This window comes from Sander vitreus, chromosome 5 (assembly GCF_031162955.1).
Source record: "Sander vitreus isolate 19-12246 chromosome 5, sanVit1, whole genome shotgun sequence".
Classification (NCBI taxonomy): domain Eukaryota; kingdom Metazoa; phylum Chordata; class Actinopteri; order Perciformes; family Percidae; genus Sander; species Sander vitreus.
Window position 1 is genome coordinate 30,856,987 of NC_135859.1, and position 18,758 is coordinate 30,875,744.

The 18,758-nt window shown below is 41.5% G+C and overlaps 1 protein-coding gene across 3 annotated transcripts in view; it reads right to left on the reverse strand.

Moving 5' to 3' along the window:
• Window positions 1-18,758, reverse strand: part of bmp2k (BMP2 inducible kinase) — a 56,903-nt gene that overhangs the window by 31,238 nt on the left and 6,907 nt on the right. For 2 of the 3 annotated variants that reach the window (XM_078251450.1, XM_078251449.1), the window contains exons 2-4: window positions 4,543-4,661; window positions 2,353-2,458; window positions 1,637-1,779 (exon numbers count right to left, since the gene is read on the reverse strand). In XM_078251450.1, coding sequence (XP_078107576.1) covers window positions 1,637-1,779; window positions 2,353-2,458; window positions 4,543-4,661 — 368 coding nt within the window. Of the gene's footprint in view, window positions 1-1,636; window positions 1,780-1,990; window positions 2,083-2,352; window positions 2,459-4,542; window positions 4,662-18,758 lie in introns of those variants that run through there. The other variant, XM_078251451.1, reaches the window with a different exon arrangement.

Here is an 18,758-nt window from a genome sequence, read left to right on the forward strand (position 1 = left end):
CAGAAAGCCATGCTGGGACACAGAAGAGACAAAGTTGTCAAACTGTCCAAGGAAATGCTGAGCTAATGAAAGCAACAGTGTCTCAATACTCTTGACAGGTCGGGGTTAAGGGGCTTTTTGCACTCTCACTTCCCCTGGCGATGCGTGACTGGGCCTCCGTGGTCTTTTGTGTCCCTGCGATGTTATGTAAGCCATGTAGGCTGAACAGATAGATACAGACAGAGAACAGAGGACAGGCCTGTGAGGCTGAAGGGACTGCACTGTTTAGAGGCTTGTCCAACTGGACAGAGTACAGCGACCCACTGATGGGGCACTGAGGAGAATTCAACTAGGGTGGGAAACTACCACCGGCCTCCAAGCATCAGCAAAACGAGGGTAAATCTGGCTCATAGCCACCCTTGATTTGAAAATCTATTCTGAAAGCCATGTAAGCTGAAAGTTAGTGAGGAATTTCAAGATGTATTAGCTATTGTGGCCCTGTACAAAGAGTAAGTTTGGTGCAGAAGGAGAAAGAGGGTGCTTGGGCAACAGATGAGGGGGGTATGGGACGGGAGGAAGAAGAGGAAATAAGAGAGCAAGCTGGCATAGGAAGCAGGGAGCGTAAGAGGAAGCAGACGAGTTAGAACGAGCTGTGAAACCGAAGTGTTCTTTCTTTCTTCCTTCTGCTGACCAAGCAGATTTACATCACTTAAGTTTATACACATTAGGGCTGGACAAGTCCGAGTCAACTGAGCAACTTGTGCCCAAAAAAACCGCAGTGTCTGTCGTCTGGAAAAATGTTTGGCTTCAGAAAAGATGATTTAGAACAACGTGACATTCATAGTTAGCGAGGTAAAATGTGCAATTAATCATGATTTAGATTTTAGGTCATATCGTGCAGCCCTAATAAACATCATCTGACACTACATTTGAAAAATAACTGTTCTAGTAGCAAACCTCAACTTCCTCTTTTTGATTTTGGAAATCCATTGCTGTAGATTTTGTGCAGGGTTAGGGGGTTTCTGTTGACGAAATTTGTAGGTGACACGCCAATCTTTTACTGCTCATGGTAACTCCCCGGATATTCTTTTACTTTTTTTCTATTTTGTTCCTTGAATATAATTGTTTCCCCTTAGATTTCAAATATAGGCAGTCTTGCGAAAATTGATGCTGAATTGACAATTTGCGTCAAAGTTTTCGGAGTTGAGAAGCTCCATGAAGTGAGGCGACAGCCAGCAGGCGCCTGCCTACTAGACCAAGACCAGCCCAACCTACTAGGTGTTAGGTACAGTGAATGGCCTAAACAATTAGTCGATTAATCACTCGGCAGTCACATATTAAAGGATTTGACAACAATGAATGGTTGAAGTCATTTATCAAGCAGAAATTCCACATGTGATACTTTTCTCTGTTAAATATCTCTGTAAATTGATAATATTTCAGTTTTGGACTGTCGGTCTGACAAAAAAAAGCAACCTGAAGAGGTCACCTTGGAAATTGTAATGGGCTTTTTTGTTGAGATTTTACAGAATCAAAAAACACAAATGATCATTAGTTGCATCTAACCAGTAAATGAAAGTGTTCCATTGAGGGGACAGAGGAAGGATAAGAAGAAGGATAGAGGGGAGGGGAGGGGGGGGGGTAACATCCTCCTTACCTTGAGGTCTCTGTGGATGACGGGTGTCTTGCATTGGTGCAGGCGGGCTACGGCCTCGCACGTGTCACAGAAGATGTGGAGGACCTCAGCCTCACTGAAGCCCACATTCAACCGCTGGTTCATCTGCTTCACCACCTGACCCGCTGCAGGAGAAAGGTGGAAGGACAGCTTTAGGACTTAGGTCATCAGTTCAGGCTGGGAAACCAAGTACCAGCCAACTGGGATAGTTTGCAGTTGTCTCGTATACATGTGCTTACATTCACAGCCTCGAGGTGAGACGATTAAAACTCAATATTTCCGATCAGATGTAAACCAGATGTAGATAGTTGGCGAATGCTAGAATGTATTTATTACCCAATGTGCAGTGAAGCTGGCTTTATTTTTGGAAGGCATTGCTGTGTAACTTCCAAGTGGTGATTTGATGAAGACCAAACATCATCCACCATCTTAACTACAGTGTGCGACAGGGACCAAAAACACATAAAACTCACATTTGGAAGAAAAAGACATTTGTGGTTAGAAACCATTCCTTTGGTTTTGCTTTAATTTAAGGTTTGGTTTCATTTAGTTTATTTGTCCCAAAGTAATCCTAACTAACCCAAATAAAGATATTTTAAAACAGAAACTTCAATGCAGCTGAATTATAAGAGTATAAAACATGGTGTCATGTCATGGTTTCAGGACATGTATTTACAAACAGAGAGGCTGTACAGTACCTTTACAGTATTCCATTAGGATCAGGACCTCCCAGACGCTGTCCGACACTGCATTGATTGTAGAATCCAGGTAGCCGACAATGTTTTTATGGCCTGACAGCTCCTTCTACATATGGGATGAAAAGATGGAACTGATCAGGACAGAAAGTCACACGAGTATTCAAGAAGGAGGAGGAGAAGAAGCTATACATGTCCAGAATTTAATTGTTACGGACATAGCTCCAATTACAAAAGCCTCAAAAAACACATGGTAGCTTTTGAGGCATTTACAAAGGATATACGTGGATTGTTTTCACACATTTTGCCCCTTTCAGTAAGTGCTGATGAGCATTCATGTTTGGACTTTCATAGTATCGCTGCTATATTTGTTCAGCAGAGGGATGCTGCTAGTCAATGTTTTAATTTAAAATGAAGCATGAAAGACTTCAGACTGGAATTGCGCTCTGATGTTTCTTCATGTCTTTTAAAGTGGTATTGCATTAAAGAGGACAGAGAAGTCAATCATGTCAAGTTATCTGTATGATAACTTACAGATAAACCAATTACGTTGCCTAAAGCTACAAGCATTTTAATCAGATTTGTTCAGGGAAAAAAAAAAAAAAAAACATCAACATGTCTAACATTGAAAAATACAAAACTAAATTCTGCCTTATTACAAGCTATGACGTGTATATACCTCCTGGTTTTGATATGCATGAGCAGTGTTTATAAATCTATGGAAACCACATCCAATTGCAATCAGAACAATTGCTGATGGCGATAGCTTCCTCAGAACACATCCCAAAAGGTAAACATCCAGCTGAATTTAGTCTAGTCTCGTCTTTGTAGTCAAGCTACTGTGTGGCAAGATTGCCTTTTGTATTCCTTTATGTTCCTATGCCATGCTGAGCTCTTAACTCAACTTAGCTTTCTTAACTTGATTCATTCGCTGGATTAAAGCGTCACAGTGTTGTATTTGTTGGTTGCTAAATGCCAGCATGACAACACAGACTTGCTGTGTGTTGTGGAAACTGACACACCTAAGGCAGCATCCCAATGGCCCAGAACTGTGTCAATGTTTAAGGTCAGCTGTGTGGGTGAGCATTACACAGCTGATGAGGCAAGTAAAACGACACACAAAGCTGGCCAAACAGCTCAGAGTGAGCTGTTCACTGACACACTGGGGTCAAACGTTCAAGACGACACATCTGCTGTTATCCACGTAGTACATGTCTGCTAGTTTAAAGAATAAATGAGAATATCTAACTTTGAATGACATAAAACACCTTGAATTATCTGCCGTAATCGTGTGAGTTCCAGCTCTTTGTAATAGATCAAACGTATCAGCCAATAGACCAGGTGCATTAATACAATGTCACCCAGCACACAGCCAAAAGGCTTTTGCTCTTGCCAGACTGGAAATGCTGGCAAACAGGATGGGTTAGGAAGATGGAATGAAGCCATTTATACGCGCCTTGCTTTATGAGCGCATGCATCTTTTGAGGGCTTGTGTCCCATTTTAAACAAGAGTTATGTCCTTAAATTAAATACCTGAAAACTGAGAATGCCCTCATGACATTTTCAGATAATGAGCACAGTGCAAATTAGGCCCTCTGTGCACAAAAAGTGAAGCCAGGGAAGGATTAGAAGGAACACTGTTGACAATGCAGCCGAACAGAGGAATAAAATGGTGTGGAGAGATCAGCAAAATGACAAGCCAATTCTTTTAATTTCAACTCCAATAAGCTGTGTTCAATTCACACAGCAAATTTACTTTTCAGTAAAAGTTCCTAATTTAACATTACCACCATCTAGAGCTGCACTGTGTATTAGAGGACAGTCGGCACCTTTTTTTTTTGGAGGCTAAAATATGTTTAGCCGCTGCGCCCCCCACAGCAGTACATTGCTTATCTCCCATTTCGGTACTCCAGTCTGCTTCTCTAAAGAGGGGGCATGCCATCCCCCATATAATACACTGACTATGGATAAGTACCTCATACAACCCCATTTCAAAAGATCCAAACTATCCACTTAAGCACAGGTAATTCTATATCTCGATTTCCTGTCCCATGATTAGTACTGTGTAAATCAATACACAATGAACATATTTAATATAAAGCTCTTGCAATAAAGACAAGCAGGAAGAATTCAGTTGGGTTGAGAGACCACGTCTCCAACTATTCCAACCAAACACTGTGACGCCGTTCTCACCATGATAGTGATCTCTCTCTTGTATACATTCAGGTCTGGGACGTTGTTGACGTACATCCTTTTGAGAGCGCAGCGGACACCGCTGTGCGTACGAGCCAGAAACACCACAGAGAAGCCCCCTGGAGAAAAACAAGATATCAAGTTAGCATTACATCGCATTCTTAAAAGTATGTTTCACACATGAAAATTATTTGAAAAGGGTGGTGATTATCATGGTTCACACAGAGAACTTGCTCACTGACTAATCATGTTAAATTAGGCAATGGTTTACACAAGACTTAAGTCTCCACATTTAAAAAACAGACTTTGGCTAATGTTCCTTCATGACAGCACCGGTGGTGAAGACATCATAGGGTTAGTGTACTGTCGCAAAAAATGTACTTGTTCCATTACAAACTCCTGCCCCCCCCCCCCAACATCTAATTTCTCACAGTGTCCAATTTCTGCTGAACTGCCCATGATTATTTATTGTTTTGGTCTTTGGTAAATTCTGATTGTGTTTTAATTTTGTGGTTTTAATTTGTTTTGTTTTCTTTTGCAACATTGTTGATTGTATGAGATAAATAATAAATCAAACCAAACAGACATTTCATGCCGAGGTGGTCTAGTTGTGCGGTTTAGTGGACAACAGTGGAAGACTGTAGGTGCTGCCAGGTGTGAATGTGGTACTTATGCTGACCTTCTCTTTAAAGTCAATGTAGGAAAATGTCAGGATTTATAAAAAGGCATCCAAGAGCTGATATTTTAACAGCAGCTAACTGGGCTCATTTCATGAGCAAGTAGGCTAAGCTCATTTAGCTTGCATTGGCCTAGTCTGGCATTGCCAGACCTTCCTCAGCACTGCAGAGGAGAGTCTGGCGAGCAGACACAGCATTCCGGGATGGGAGAAACACGTGCTCTGGTTTATTGGCATTTCTTTAAACCAATCACAATCGTGGCGCTAAGTGCCACACAAGCAGTGGTGCCGCTGCAAAATGGCCTGGGGAGGGAACTTGTTTGGGTGAAACGTGTACGTTCAAAGGTTGTTTTAGTCGCGCAACAGAAAACTCAGATTCAACATATAATCTAGCTGTCTCAATTTACCCTGCAGAGATCTGATGGGCAGTTAACCATAGTCCTCATGAATCGACCGGAGTTTAAAACGCCAACACAAAGAAAGAGGAAGGTAACAGACATCCGGCTGAAATGAAAGACATCCAGCGGAATGTCTGGTGGCAGCTGAACAATCCTGGAAGTGGAACGTCTTGGATATAGACTAGCATTGGACCAACTTCAAAAATCGGGTGTAATCCTGGAGTAAATTAAGCTATTGGCTTTACAATGTTAATATTATAATAGTTGTATATCCACGGTATTGTCACTGTCCTGTGTGCCTCTCTGGGTGAAAGGACTCTGTCTCATTCGGAAGGGGTCACTGAGTGGTGGGCATCAAAGTCTGAGACTGAGTAGGAGGGAAAAAAGTATCAACAATGGCACACTTGTTGCATAAAAAGTTACCTTAGGTCAGTTGAAAAACAGCATGGATTTGGATTGGGAATGAGCAGACATGGAGGGGAGCTGAAGTGACCAGTGGGCACAAAGGCCCTCACTGAAGAGTCCATCAACATTACTTTTAAACAGATCTCAGAGGCTGTGGTGTTGTGAGGACAGTGAAACATAAAACATTAGATGGGAGACACAAAAACAAACTGAAGTGTAGTGCTTGCTTATATGTAGTAGACATAAGCAAACACTGTAGCAGCATCAGATAAGATGAGGTAAATTATGCCATATTGCAGCGAAGGGATAAACAGGCAGCTGATAATAAAGCGAGGCAGATCATTGGATAGTGTAAATGAGAAACTACTATGAACCGCCAACAAAGTGGCGGTTTTTGCCTCGTTTCAAAAACATCTAAGATCCCGGTGATTTTTGATGCCACTGATCCAAAGATTAGCATTTCTACTGCTGACACTCGCAAGGTTAGCTGCATATAGACAAATGATTGATTTAAACTAGACAATAAAACATATAAACTGCTGATGAAACAACAAGCAGCTTATAAAAACATGCTGATGCTGCTGAAATGGGTAACCGAATGATATCAAATAGCCATTACAAAGGAAACAAAATAGAGGAACAAAATTATGTCAGGTAATTTAAATACAATAACTTGAAAAATCACTGATGCAGCGCAAAAAAATAATTTGAATAGTTAAAACAATGCAACAGAATGAAAAGCTGATATTTGCTGCATTTATGAATAGAGCTACCCAGCAATTGGATCCGCAGACCTGCTGCCATCTCAAAAACAGATCAAACTGAAACGGAAATTCTGTCAAGACAAAGTACAAGAGCCAAGGCTGTTTACACCTGCTGGATGGTGTTGTTCATCGATTTGCTTTGGCCTCTCTGTGTGGTAAGGTAAGCTTGACGGTCACTCCAAACTGCTGGGCCAAGCTTAAATTGATTTCCTGTAACGAGGCAGCTGAGCCATCTAGAGACTTGGGAGAGTGGGAGTGAACTTCTTTAGGCAAAAAACGGAATCATATGATAAGTCTTGTGAAAGACTTAACAGCAGGATGCAGCAGGACAAGCTTCAAGCTGAAACTCATATGTGATGCACAGTCTGCTTAACGACCCTGCCATATTAGAAAAAAAAACTACCAGTGAGTCATCTTGTGCAAATCTCAAGCTTTACTGTTTGACACAAAGATGTAGGATGCTGATGTAGTAAAGATCAAACTTTAGGCAAGAATGGAGGCAAGAAGATGTGGGGGTTGGATGGGTAGGATGACAAGGCTAAATTCATGTGCTCAGGCAGTGGGCCAAAAGAGCAGGCTGTTTAAGCATGCATGGACAAGATACAAAAGAACAGCTAACCATCGCACAAAAACAGGACAAACTGGAGAACTACACTTAACCCTGACAAACAAATTAATTCCCACTCTGTTGCCTTAGAGCAGACTATATGATACGGGTTGGCTGAGACTGTGACTTGGAGTGAAGTGAAGTCAGATGAGGTGTACTGATTATAAGATTATTTTAGTTTGAGAGATACGCTACTGGAGCAAATAATCTGCTCGTCTCTTGTCTAAGACCCATCTCCAAGGTGTTCCAACTACAAACATCTTGTTATTCTCTACAATATACTACAAGGGCAAGATTTGTTTTGGTCAGAGAAGGTAAAGTCTGCACAACAGCTTACATCTCCAAAAAAATACTTTAATAGTGGAAATAAGGCACACAACGTTTCAGCCCACAATTTGGCCTTCCTTGGGTCAGCTTAAAGGGGCGCTATGCAGTTTTGGCTATTTCATCGCTGCTTTTTGCTGGCAGGTTTCTCTATAGAGCTCCCCCTACAGCTTCAGAATAAATATTTGGCAGCTCCTATGTTTACTTGTGTCTGACTCCTCGCTCGGTCAGTCTGCCGTTTCCTCTTTCTCTGTTCCTCCGACAATGCTTTCCTAGCTTTCTGCTTCTTTTTTTGCCGGCTCAGCCATGACGATAGTGTGAAAAACTCCATCGCTACCTTGTTAGCCGGTTCCTGAATTCACACACGCAATACTTTTTTACGCTGAGGCTGGCAGCTCGTGGTTTCTCAACTCACAGGCCCTAGGGCGGAGTGAGACGACCACCATTCAATTCGTTAAAAGTCATAGAACCATTCCAATGACTCCAAAGCTGTTCTGTTAAGGTAAATTTAGCTAAAAAATACAACAACAAAAAACTGCATAGTTCCCTTTTAACACCTGAAGAAGGCCAAATGCCAAATTCTGGGCCGAAAAGTTGTATGCCTTATTTGCACAAAGTATTTTTTCAGAGCATTGAGCTGTTGTGCAGACTTTACCGTCTTTGAACATTCCCTTTTATGTCCTGCACCAGCAATTACATGGACGTGCACAACATCGTCTTTTTTTTAACAAGATTTGTTTTGGACCCTCAAAAGTGGCAAAAACCATGTAGTGTATACAGCTGCAAAGATTAATCGATTAGTTGTCAACTATTAAATTAATCGCCAACTATTTGATAATCAATTTATTATTATCGGTTAAAAATTCTCTAATTCCAGTTTCTTAAATGTAAATATTTTCTGTTTCTTCACTCCTCTTTGGCAGTAAACTGAATATCTTTGAGTTGTGGCCTTAACAAGACATTTGAGGACGTCATCTTGGGCTTTGAAAAACACTGATCAACATTTTTTCACAATTTTCTGACATTTTATAATCGATTAATCTAGAAAATGATCGACAGATTAATCCACAATGAAAATAATAGTTAGTTGCAGCCCTAGTAGTGTGCATTAGACTTTACAGAATATACACGCATTCTTACACTGAATTGTTGACAATCCAATTCCTGTGATTCCCTGACTCCAGCTGTTAGCAGTCTGTCATTAGAAACTGACTATTTCACAGATCCTGGCAGCCAGCGTTGTGCCTCCGAGGGGAGGTGGCTTTTGGAAAGTTAGGAGAAGACAGAGGCCTCGGTCCAGGCCATCCTACCAAAACGCTTCATGTCTGCCTGCTGGCCTGCTCTGGGACTGACTGAGGCCATATGCTCCTGGATCAGATTCTCACTAAATCACCACCCTGGGGCTTTTGTTGCCTCACATGACTATGCCAGCCACGGAAGTGGTGCACTACTGAGTGTATTATTCTCCTGAGTGGCTCTTTTAGAGGGGCTTTGTGCTCGGCATACCAACTTCCTGGACAAATAAGGGACACCTAAACAACACAAAAAGGTCCCTCACTGTACAGAAGAGTTGTCGGTAACTTACCGACAGTAACTACACAGATGCAAACAATAACATGCTACGTCAGACAAAGGACTTGAGTGAGATGTGTAAATAGACTCAGAGAAACAGACTGGGACTCTCTCATGTAACCACAGAACTGTTTCTCTAATGAAACAAAAATTATAGATAGATCCCAAATTGGGAAATGTCAGTGTTACAGCAGCAAAATATGAGACACACAGCACACACAGAATATACAAGAAATAATAAATTGGATTAGAATACAAGAAATAAGAAGAAGGTTTAGTGCGCTGAAGCACAGAAGGGAGGGGACGGGATGAGGAGGAGGGAGGAGCAAGCTAGTCTTTGTTTTGTTTGTCAACAAGAAGTAACGTCACCCAACATCACTTAGAGCACCTTTAATTAGCGGAAAGTAATTTAGCTGAGCAAATATGTAATGGGTTAGCTGAGGTAAATAGATTTGAGATATGGTATTTGAGAGGATTTCATCAACAGATTTGATAAAAATGCAATTGAACCCCAAACCTATGAGCCAAGAGGCTGTAGCTCATTTAGAAGTTAATCTGCACATTTTCTTTCTGTATTTCATGAATCATCTGCCTTCTCATGTCCTTACATCTCTTTGCAATCTTTAACTCACTAAGACACAATGATTTGACTCACACAGGTTTTGGTAAAAGATGTCTGTGCAAGTTTAAAGGGGCTTTACTCCAAATACTGAAATAAACAGCAGGATGGGGTTGCCTCCAGGCAGCTCTCACAGACCGCTCCCCAATACGTGAAATACCTGCGTTTTTTTCACGGACACATGCACTTCCACGCATGCAAGGCCAGACCGGCTATCAAAATAAAAAACACAGAAGTTCGGATTACAACACACACAAAGGGAGGGTGACCTCATTCTCTGCTCAGGACACCATTACTCTAACTATATATTTACTTTAATATCGAGTACAGCCCCTTTAAGTTACACAGACTGTTGAAGTTTCTTGTGCACAGAAATGTAGCTGAATTCTTTCAATGTATTAAAGCACTGCTGATGGGCATGTCTAACGCTGGTGCTCAAAGCCCATTAGTCACATCTGACTGTTATTGTACCTCCCCTCCCGCTCATCTGTTAGCTGGCTGCACTGTGGAGAGGAGATGGAAGCACTTCATCGTGAGGACATGGTCAGTTGTCAGTGACAGTTGGAGGAAAACCCTGAATCCATCAGGCCAGGAAGAAAGAAATGGGGGTACTGACCTTACAGCCTTGTACTGGGCGAGCAGTGTTAATTGCTGGAGAATTTTTCCCTGGCTCTGCATCTAGCACTAGGGACCCTAAAATCACTGCAAAGCCTGACTAACTAGGACAGTCACAGACAGCCCACATTACAGCCTGTGGAAGAGGCTTGAAAGAGGATCTCAACAGCCTTTGCGAAACAGATACTCAGCATGCCTAGTGATATAGGCAAGAAAGAAAGAAAAAACTACAAAACTGGAAGAGGAGTGTCTCAGCAAGTGAGGATTATAGGATTTAGTAACATGCAGCAAATGGAGATGATACGTTTATAGTTTCTGCGTAGGCACAAGGCACAGATGTTCTTCCTCTTAAGCATGAGGTCATCTGTGATAACAGACCATTCTCTGACCAACAGTCTTCTGTTCACATCTCTCTCTCTCTGTCGATTTCCCTCATTTCATCCCACAACTTTATACTTAAGTTGGTGTGATGTCTTAGCTTGTTAAAAAAAACTACAAACTAAGAATGTAGTTCAATTCAAAGTGCCTCCTTCAGCTGCAGAGCTGCTTTGAAGGGGGGAGAATGCCATTTCCTTTGGAGCAGGCTTAGGTATTTTCTCCTGGAGCCCCTCATCATCTAACATGAAGCCACAACACCTCCCCTACAAGTCCTTACAGCTTAAAACAACTTAAAGTGGCTTCTGGTCCGCACTACATTACAAAAAGTGTGAAGGATATCTCACCTTCAGTTCAGCTTGCAATAACGTTTAAAATAAGTAAAGGTGGTTATGAATACTGGCATGTCTTTTCTCTTTTGTGAGTGATGAAATTGTTCTACTTGAAATTATGAGAAATCATGTGAAAAGTAAGCGTTGTACTTTGAGAAGCAATTCTGTTTTCTATGCCTCCTTTACCTGCAAATCTCCACTTGGCCTTCTTCTCCAACTTCCCCACAAGAGATTGTTGGGTAAACTCTCTAAAAGGAACACAAACCCTAAAAATGTGTCAATCTGTCCACTGATCCCAAATGAATAGGGTGAATTACTTCAACAATGTCATTCCTAAATAAGATGCCAGTTATTTTTCCAGCATGTTACAGGCTATTTTAAGGCTTCAGTGACAATGAAACATTAAACATATTTAACATGAAGACCGGGACCAACTTAAGTTCCCAATACAATTTGATTACAACTAACAGAGACAACTGCATAATAACCATTTATGGCTTAACATATCAGACCCATGCACTGATCATTGTTGGTCATTCAACATAACACTGACCTAAGAATTTAAGCCGTTAGTGTCATAATCAACCAGTCCATTTTGGTTGATGGAAATTAACCAAATGGATTTCCATCAACAGGCTTCAAGGTCTTGCCATGCTGTGCCAGCTGCTCTCGCTAATTACCAATAATGGCTTTTTGATCTCCAGCGCTTTAGCAAATCCTTGAGATTTGGTATCATACAGACTAATGCAGGATGGACTTTTGTTACTGTAATGAACAAACACGCCACACGGTAACTGTGAAACTGGTGTTACAACAAGCCTGCAGAGCCAAAGGTAAACATACGTTTCAAAATGTAAGAGAAAAAAAATAAAATAAAATGTCTGTCCGTTTCATTCTAGAAATCCATCGCAGACCATCCACACTGAGATCTTTCACATTCTTCAGACACCGACAGACATCAGTTTGCACTCATAAAGCCCTTGTAAGCCACTTTAGGTTAACGACTATGTGTTAAAAACACTGCTAATCGAGTCCATAAAAGTTACACTGTAGCAACATTCACAAGAAGCATCAGTGGCATAGGTTATCAGCCTAAAAATAGGCATTCACTTGCTTTTAGCATGCAGTTGAGAGATTCTGCACTTTGAGCTTTTTCCTGACTGAACACCACACCAGCATGTCATCTTTTTCAGACCTTTCAAGGTAGAAATCCTGCATTGATTTTTAGGTAGATCCTGCTCTCAGAAAATGGGAAAATTCTGATTCTGAATGTATAGCAAGTTCATTATTGTCCAATGTTTTTGTATTAAACAAAGATAACACTGCACTTATGTCACACGTGTTTCTTATCCCTTTACCAGCGCTAACCTACAAATCCTTAGTTTCCTCTTCCTGCCAAGTCAAATATGCATGGCCATAGCAAGGAGACAACCAAGGTTGTTGCAGGTCAGATATTTTTAAACTTTTAGAGGTGATGGTGGAACTCTGCCAAAACACAAAAGTCTTCAAGATTACAAACCTGACCAGACATTTAATGCCAGCTTTCATTACATTACTACATTTTTGATACCCAGCCTTAGTTTCTGTATACACTGAAATGTTGGCCAAAATGGCCAAAGAATAAAAATGGGTCAAAACTACAAACAATACTGTCTGATGGAGGACATTGGGAAGAGCCACAATAAAATCAAACAGCAAAGCATCAGTCACAGTGAAGGTTTTCAAACAGAGAAAAAAGCCAAAGGAGGAAGTTTGAGTAATGTCCTGTCTGCATTGTAACCACCACACATCTAACTCTCCTACCTCCACATAACACGCACCTTAATGTGGTGTGCACAGTAACTCCTGCCTGGCAAGGGAGAACTGCAAACACCACTGCAGACTCTTTGTCGTACGAGTCACAAAACTGTCAAGCTGGACTACATGTCTCCCTCATTCAGTTTTCATTCTTCCACTATGGTCTTTGTGTAAAGTACAGGAGCCTTGACTGCAATTAATCTAATTTCTACCCAGACCCAGGTGAAAGATGCAAAGCTCTTTTAAAAGGCAGATGCAAGTGTGTGAAGAAGTCTTTCTGAACAGCAAGTCCATAAAAGGTAATATGAGGAGGTGCAGCAATGAGTGTACATGTTTTTGTCATCCTGGCCTTTGTGAGCTTGAAGGTTCTGGCAGTCAGCTCACATACATCTTTCCTCAACATTGTTTACAACTGAACCGACAGACACAAGTGGCTGTGCTTTGGAGGCTTGAAATTGGGAAGAGAGACGATGGTGACGAGAGATGATGCAGAATATAAAAAGATACATTAGGGTAAACAACAACGTCAGTTGTGAGTCCAAGTTCAACACCATCCTGACGTCCAAAAAAGAAAAGAGGAGGTTGCTCTCTAAATGTGTTAGATTATCCGATGATGTCTTTGAGGTACCTTTCCAAGATGCAATGCATTTTCTGACAAGAAAACTATATGTCCATGTTCATAAACGTATGCAGGTTTATGTTCATTACTTTAGACCATATAAATGTCCTAGCTGTGATCTGAATTAAACAATCTAATAGTCAAAAACGGCTAAAAAGGGAATAAAGCCAATAGTATCTGCTGTTTTTATCCCCTTTGAGAAAAGTTCCCTTTGTCTCATCACAGTAACATGAAAACTGTTGGGGCATATTTAAGGATACTGTCAGACTGCGAGGAAAAACAATTGTCATTTTGTCAATAGAGAGACTGCAATCCCGCTAAATAAATGCCAGGATAGGTGGGTGTCAGTAAAGGTCAGACTATAAAATGATTACAATTTTGCCCAATGTGGTCAGTACAGATTAAACAACGGGTCTTTAGTAGCTGTGTAGGTAAGTAGTAGAGATTGCAAGGGCCCATAGTTTACATTAAGCTAAAGTTAAACAAAGAAGCTACGCAAACATCAACAAAAACTGATTAATCTGCTTGGGCCACTTTGCGCTTCCCCATATGCGTTTCTCAAGTGAGAGCAGTTTTAGTTTATTTACAGCTTGTTAGCAGGGTTTTCTTCCTGCATAGAGAACATTTTGGCACCCCCCAAAGAGGTTTTTAGCCAGCGCCAAAAGGAAAATCACGAGCACCAAAAAGTCTGATTTTCAACAGTCAGCCTCGCTCCAACCCATAGCTGCTAGGCCTATATTTTACACATGCGGCTATGAACGCTCCGCTGTGAAGCTAGCACTAATGGGATCTCAGTTAAGGGTGATTTATGCTTCGGTGTTAAATCTATGCCGTGGCTATACACGTGGAGGCACCCTACACCGCCGCCGTAGCCTGACGTGCACCTCTCGAAAAACGTAACTACATGTCGTGGCGACACACATCGCTCGGCCGTGGCTTGGTAGCGTTGCATTTCCCCCTACTCATTTCCTGGTTCTCCTTTTCCATGAACAACATGAAATCAAGGAGAGGGTTACCTTTTCCTGCTACAGATTTCCCACCGTGGTCAGAAAGCAAAGGGGAGACACTTTGTTTCTCTCACTATGCCTCTAGAGTCGCTCTACCACACACTCGCCACGCACACACACCGGCCCTGCTATTTTCCTAAAGAGATCCACGCACACACCAAGTATAAACTTCAGGCCAATTATGTAGGCTACGGCGAAAGCTCTGCGTCAAGCCTCCGCAGAACCATAAATCACGCTTTACCGTCCACAGTCAGGCTGTACCGGACTCTCCAGTTAACCATGCTGCCCCGGGGGCCGGCAGCCTTCTTCTAGCAGTTTTTCAAATCGCAATTTCAACATAAAAATGATTAATTGTTCAGTAGGGGTGGAACGGTACACTGAAGTCACGGTTCGGTTCATACCTCGGTTCAGACATCACGGTTCGGTACAATGGAGGGAAAAGCATAACAAAAATGCAGAAGGAAATTTTTTTTTATTGTGCATGTCTCAGGCTATACCACCTAGTGTCATCCAGTCTCTCCCCTGAGCTAGCTGCAACAGCCTGAAGCGTATAAAGTAAGATGTAAACAGTAAACAATAAGTATGCTACCCCACATCATCTCCAGACTCCATCTGGAACTTGTAAACAAAATAAGACAATCAGTTAGTAGTGTGATATGGGAGACAAGCGCTGCTCTCATATGTGAATGCACAGAGCAGGGGTGTTAAATGAGCAGCTTCGGTTACACAGAGCAGTTGGCAAATTGTGGCGTTAGCTTCACACGCTAACAGCGGAGCTAGCAGCAAACAGAGACGCTAACGGCGGAGCTAACAGCTAACGGCGGAGCCAAAAGCGGTGCCAACAGCGGAGCAAACAGCGAAGCAAATTGGCCTGGAAGCCATTTGTGGTCGAGGCAAGAAGGGATACAGCTACAGTACATCCGTGTTTGGTTGTATATGGAAGGGACTAGTTTGCTTCGTGTGGACTCACTGGACAGACTCGACATGTAGGCGGAGCTTGGGAGCTTCAGAGCTAAGGCGGGGCTACAGATTAGGTGTCCCTAAGAAACGCGTATGTAACAGGAGTTCCACATTACATTAATTCATTTGCACGCAAGTTCATTATTTTTATACCGTTTATTCTCCGTGTAAATTCATGTACTGAACCGAGACGCCCGTACCGTTTCAGTTCAATACGACTACATGTACCATTCCACCCCTATTGTTCAGCTATTTCACTAAAAGTAAACATGACAATATGTGAACACTGCAACAACAACAAAAAAGTCTCTCCAGTGTTGCTGTTGTGGTGAGAAAAGGCCAACAAGTAGAGACTTTTAAGCACTATAAATTACTCACCACAGGTACCTAGAGCGTAGGTACAGCAACACCTCCAACAGCCAGTATACTTTCAGGCTGTAGAGACAGCAGCAGTTTTATGCCTTATACGTGTAGATTTAAACATTGAGTCACGCCTGCGCTGTTAGATGCACACCAGGTGTGGCTTGTTAACTGACAAGAATGAATCAAGTCTTGCAGAACACCATTTGATGATGACTATATCCATGTTTGTAGGATACTGAATGAATGCATGTCATATGTAAAAACTGAAATTGAACAAACATCAATTGAACTAACTTTTTTGTTGCTCTGATTTGACATTTCACCCAGAAAGAAATGTGTTACACTAACAAACTGATCAACACCAACTTGTTTTCAGTGGCCACGGTCATCAAGGGTGACGCAATCATTCAATCACTTTTGACTTGTCATCAAATTGAGTGCAGTCATGACTCATGCTGGAGTAAAGTGAACTCACAAAATGGTCCTATGAAGTGTGATGACCTACGATCTGTACAACCTGTACTTAGTCTCTCTAGAAAAACGGACCTTGACTAGGAACAAACTTGTCTGTTCATCAAATTCAAAATGAGTGAATATTTGTAAAAAAAACAAAAAAAAAAGTTTATCAGTTAAACATTAAATATCTTGTCATTGTAGTGTATTCAATTGAATATAGGTTGAAAAGGATTTGCAAATCATTGTATTCTGTTTTCATTTACGTTTTACACAATGTCCCAACTTAATTGGAATTGGGGTTTGTAGATGACAACCTCTGACCGAGTGACAACTAAGTTCTGAAGAAACTGGCAGACCAGAAAATAATTTGCTGTCCACAAGAAAATAAAACATTGGACTGGTAGAAACTTTCCACTCGGTTACTCAGACTCAGAATTCTACAGTCCTTTGTTTATCATAGTAAGGGAGTTACAATGCCAGGATTAGTGAATTTACAATGCATACAATTCTGAAGTACACCCATCATTATTCTCAGACAAACCTCAAGTTCAAAGAGCTGCAAGCACATTTATAAAAGTTGTCCTTATGCAATGTCAGTACAACCAAATTTTTTTTTAATAAAAGACACATCCCAGTGCACTGCTGCATTTGAATTGAATCATGCTGCATTAACAGTTTAAATCCACTAAATGTAATCCTAATGATACATATGGGTCTCAAATAGTGCTGAGAAATCCACACTGATCAAAGACATAAAGCTGTCACTGAAAGTAAACTGAAGTGAAATATTGTACTGGACTTCCACATCAATGTCCTTCTGTTTGGCAGTCTCCCTGTGACCCGGATTCACTCCCACATTTGGCACGACGCCCTCCTCACATCGGGCCATGATGAATTGGGAGAAAATAATTAATTTGCAGTTTCACAAAAGCGAGGATGGGCTGCCGCGCAGAGAGGCAGATACAGAAGGCCTCAATGAGCAAGCACAAAGGCAGCGATGCCAATCACGGGACCAAGTGCTGCGTCGTACCAGCATTCTTTCTACGGTGCTAGAATAAGACAACAAAGGGGCACAATGTGCCTATTCATCACCAGTACAGTATGCTAATAATGTAGATGGGATGCATTCTCACCCCCTCCCCTGGCAGAGAGGGCAGATAAAAGAGGTCATTCAACATCATCAAAAGTAAAGACCTGACCTGCACTGCAATGGTTGATGGCAGTGACTAGGGAAGCAATTAGACCTGCACTTGTTTCAATGAAATTACTGGGTTATTTGTGTATGTAACTGTTGGCAAGTCTAAAGCATTTTGGGGTTAGCAAAAGACCTTTCCAACTCAGGGCTAAGTGCTAGTCAAATACTCATCGTTCCAAGTATCTACTTTAAAGTGGAATTGTATCATGATGATATTGTGTTATTGTTTCACAAAGCTCAGCTGTCCAAGCAAAGTATCATTAAACAAGACTAAAAGTCTACAGCCATGCTAGCAGCTCTGTAAGGTTGTATGTGCTTTGAACTAGACGCTAGGTCAGCATGCTAAGGTGCTCAAAATGGCAATGCCAACATGCTGATGCTAAGCAGGTATAATGTTTACCTGGTTCACAATCTTAGTTTATTATGTTAGCATGTTAACATTTACTATTTAGCACAAAACACAAATTACAGCTGCTGATGATTGGAATGTCATTAGTTTCCAGGTATATGGTCATAAGTGAAAAAGGTAATTTTGACATGATGACTGCGCTAAACAAAACGTCAGGGGATCACCAAAGTTATTACAATTTATCTTGAGGGGGCAGCACATCGCATGGCAATCCATCCCATAGTTGTTGAGACATTTAAACCACAACTACAAATGTCAACCTCATGGCGGCACTCAAATCTATCCTTTGGGGACCATGAATGTCTGTACAAAATGTCATGGCAATCCATCAAATATGTTAGGCTGTGTTAATTTTTAGACACATTTGAAAGGACAAAACTGTCGATCATAAAAGATGAACCTAGTTTGCAATGCTGTTTATTAGTCTGAACCAGGGCAAAGTTAAAGAGGGCCCTCCAACATCGCCGAGCGCTTGTCATTTTATCTAAACTGTGTCAGACCCAAAAGATAATATCTGCAGACAGGGGCGCAACTACCCAGTGTCAGAGGGGTATGCAGCAACAATGATTTTTTTCCATATTAATATTAAGAAATGAATGTGTTGGTATCAAGTGGCTCCCCCTACACTTTCACCTAATGTTAGACCTACCTGTTGCCTTCCCCTGCCTTTCCTGATCCACCATCCTCACACTTGAATGAAATGAACTCACTGTTAAATATAGC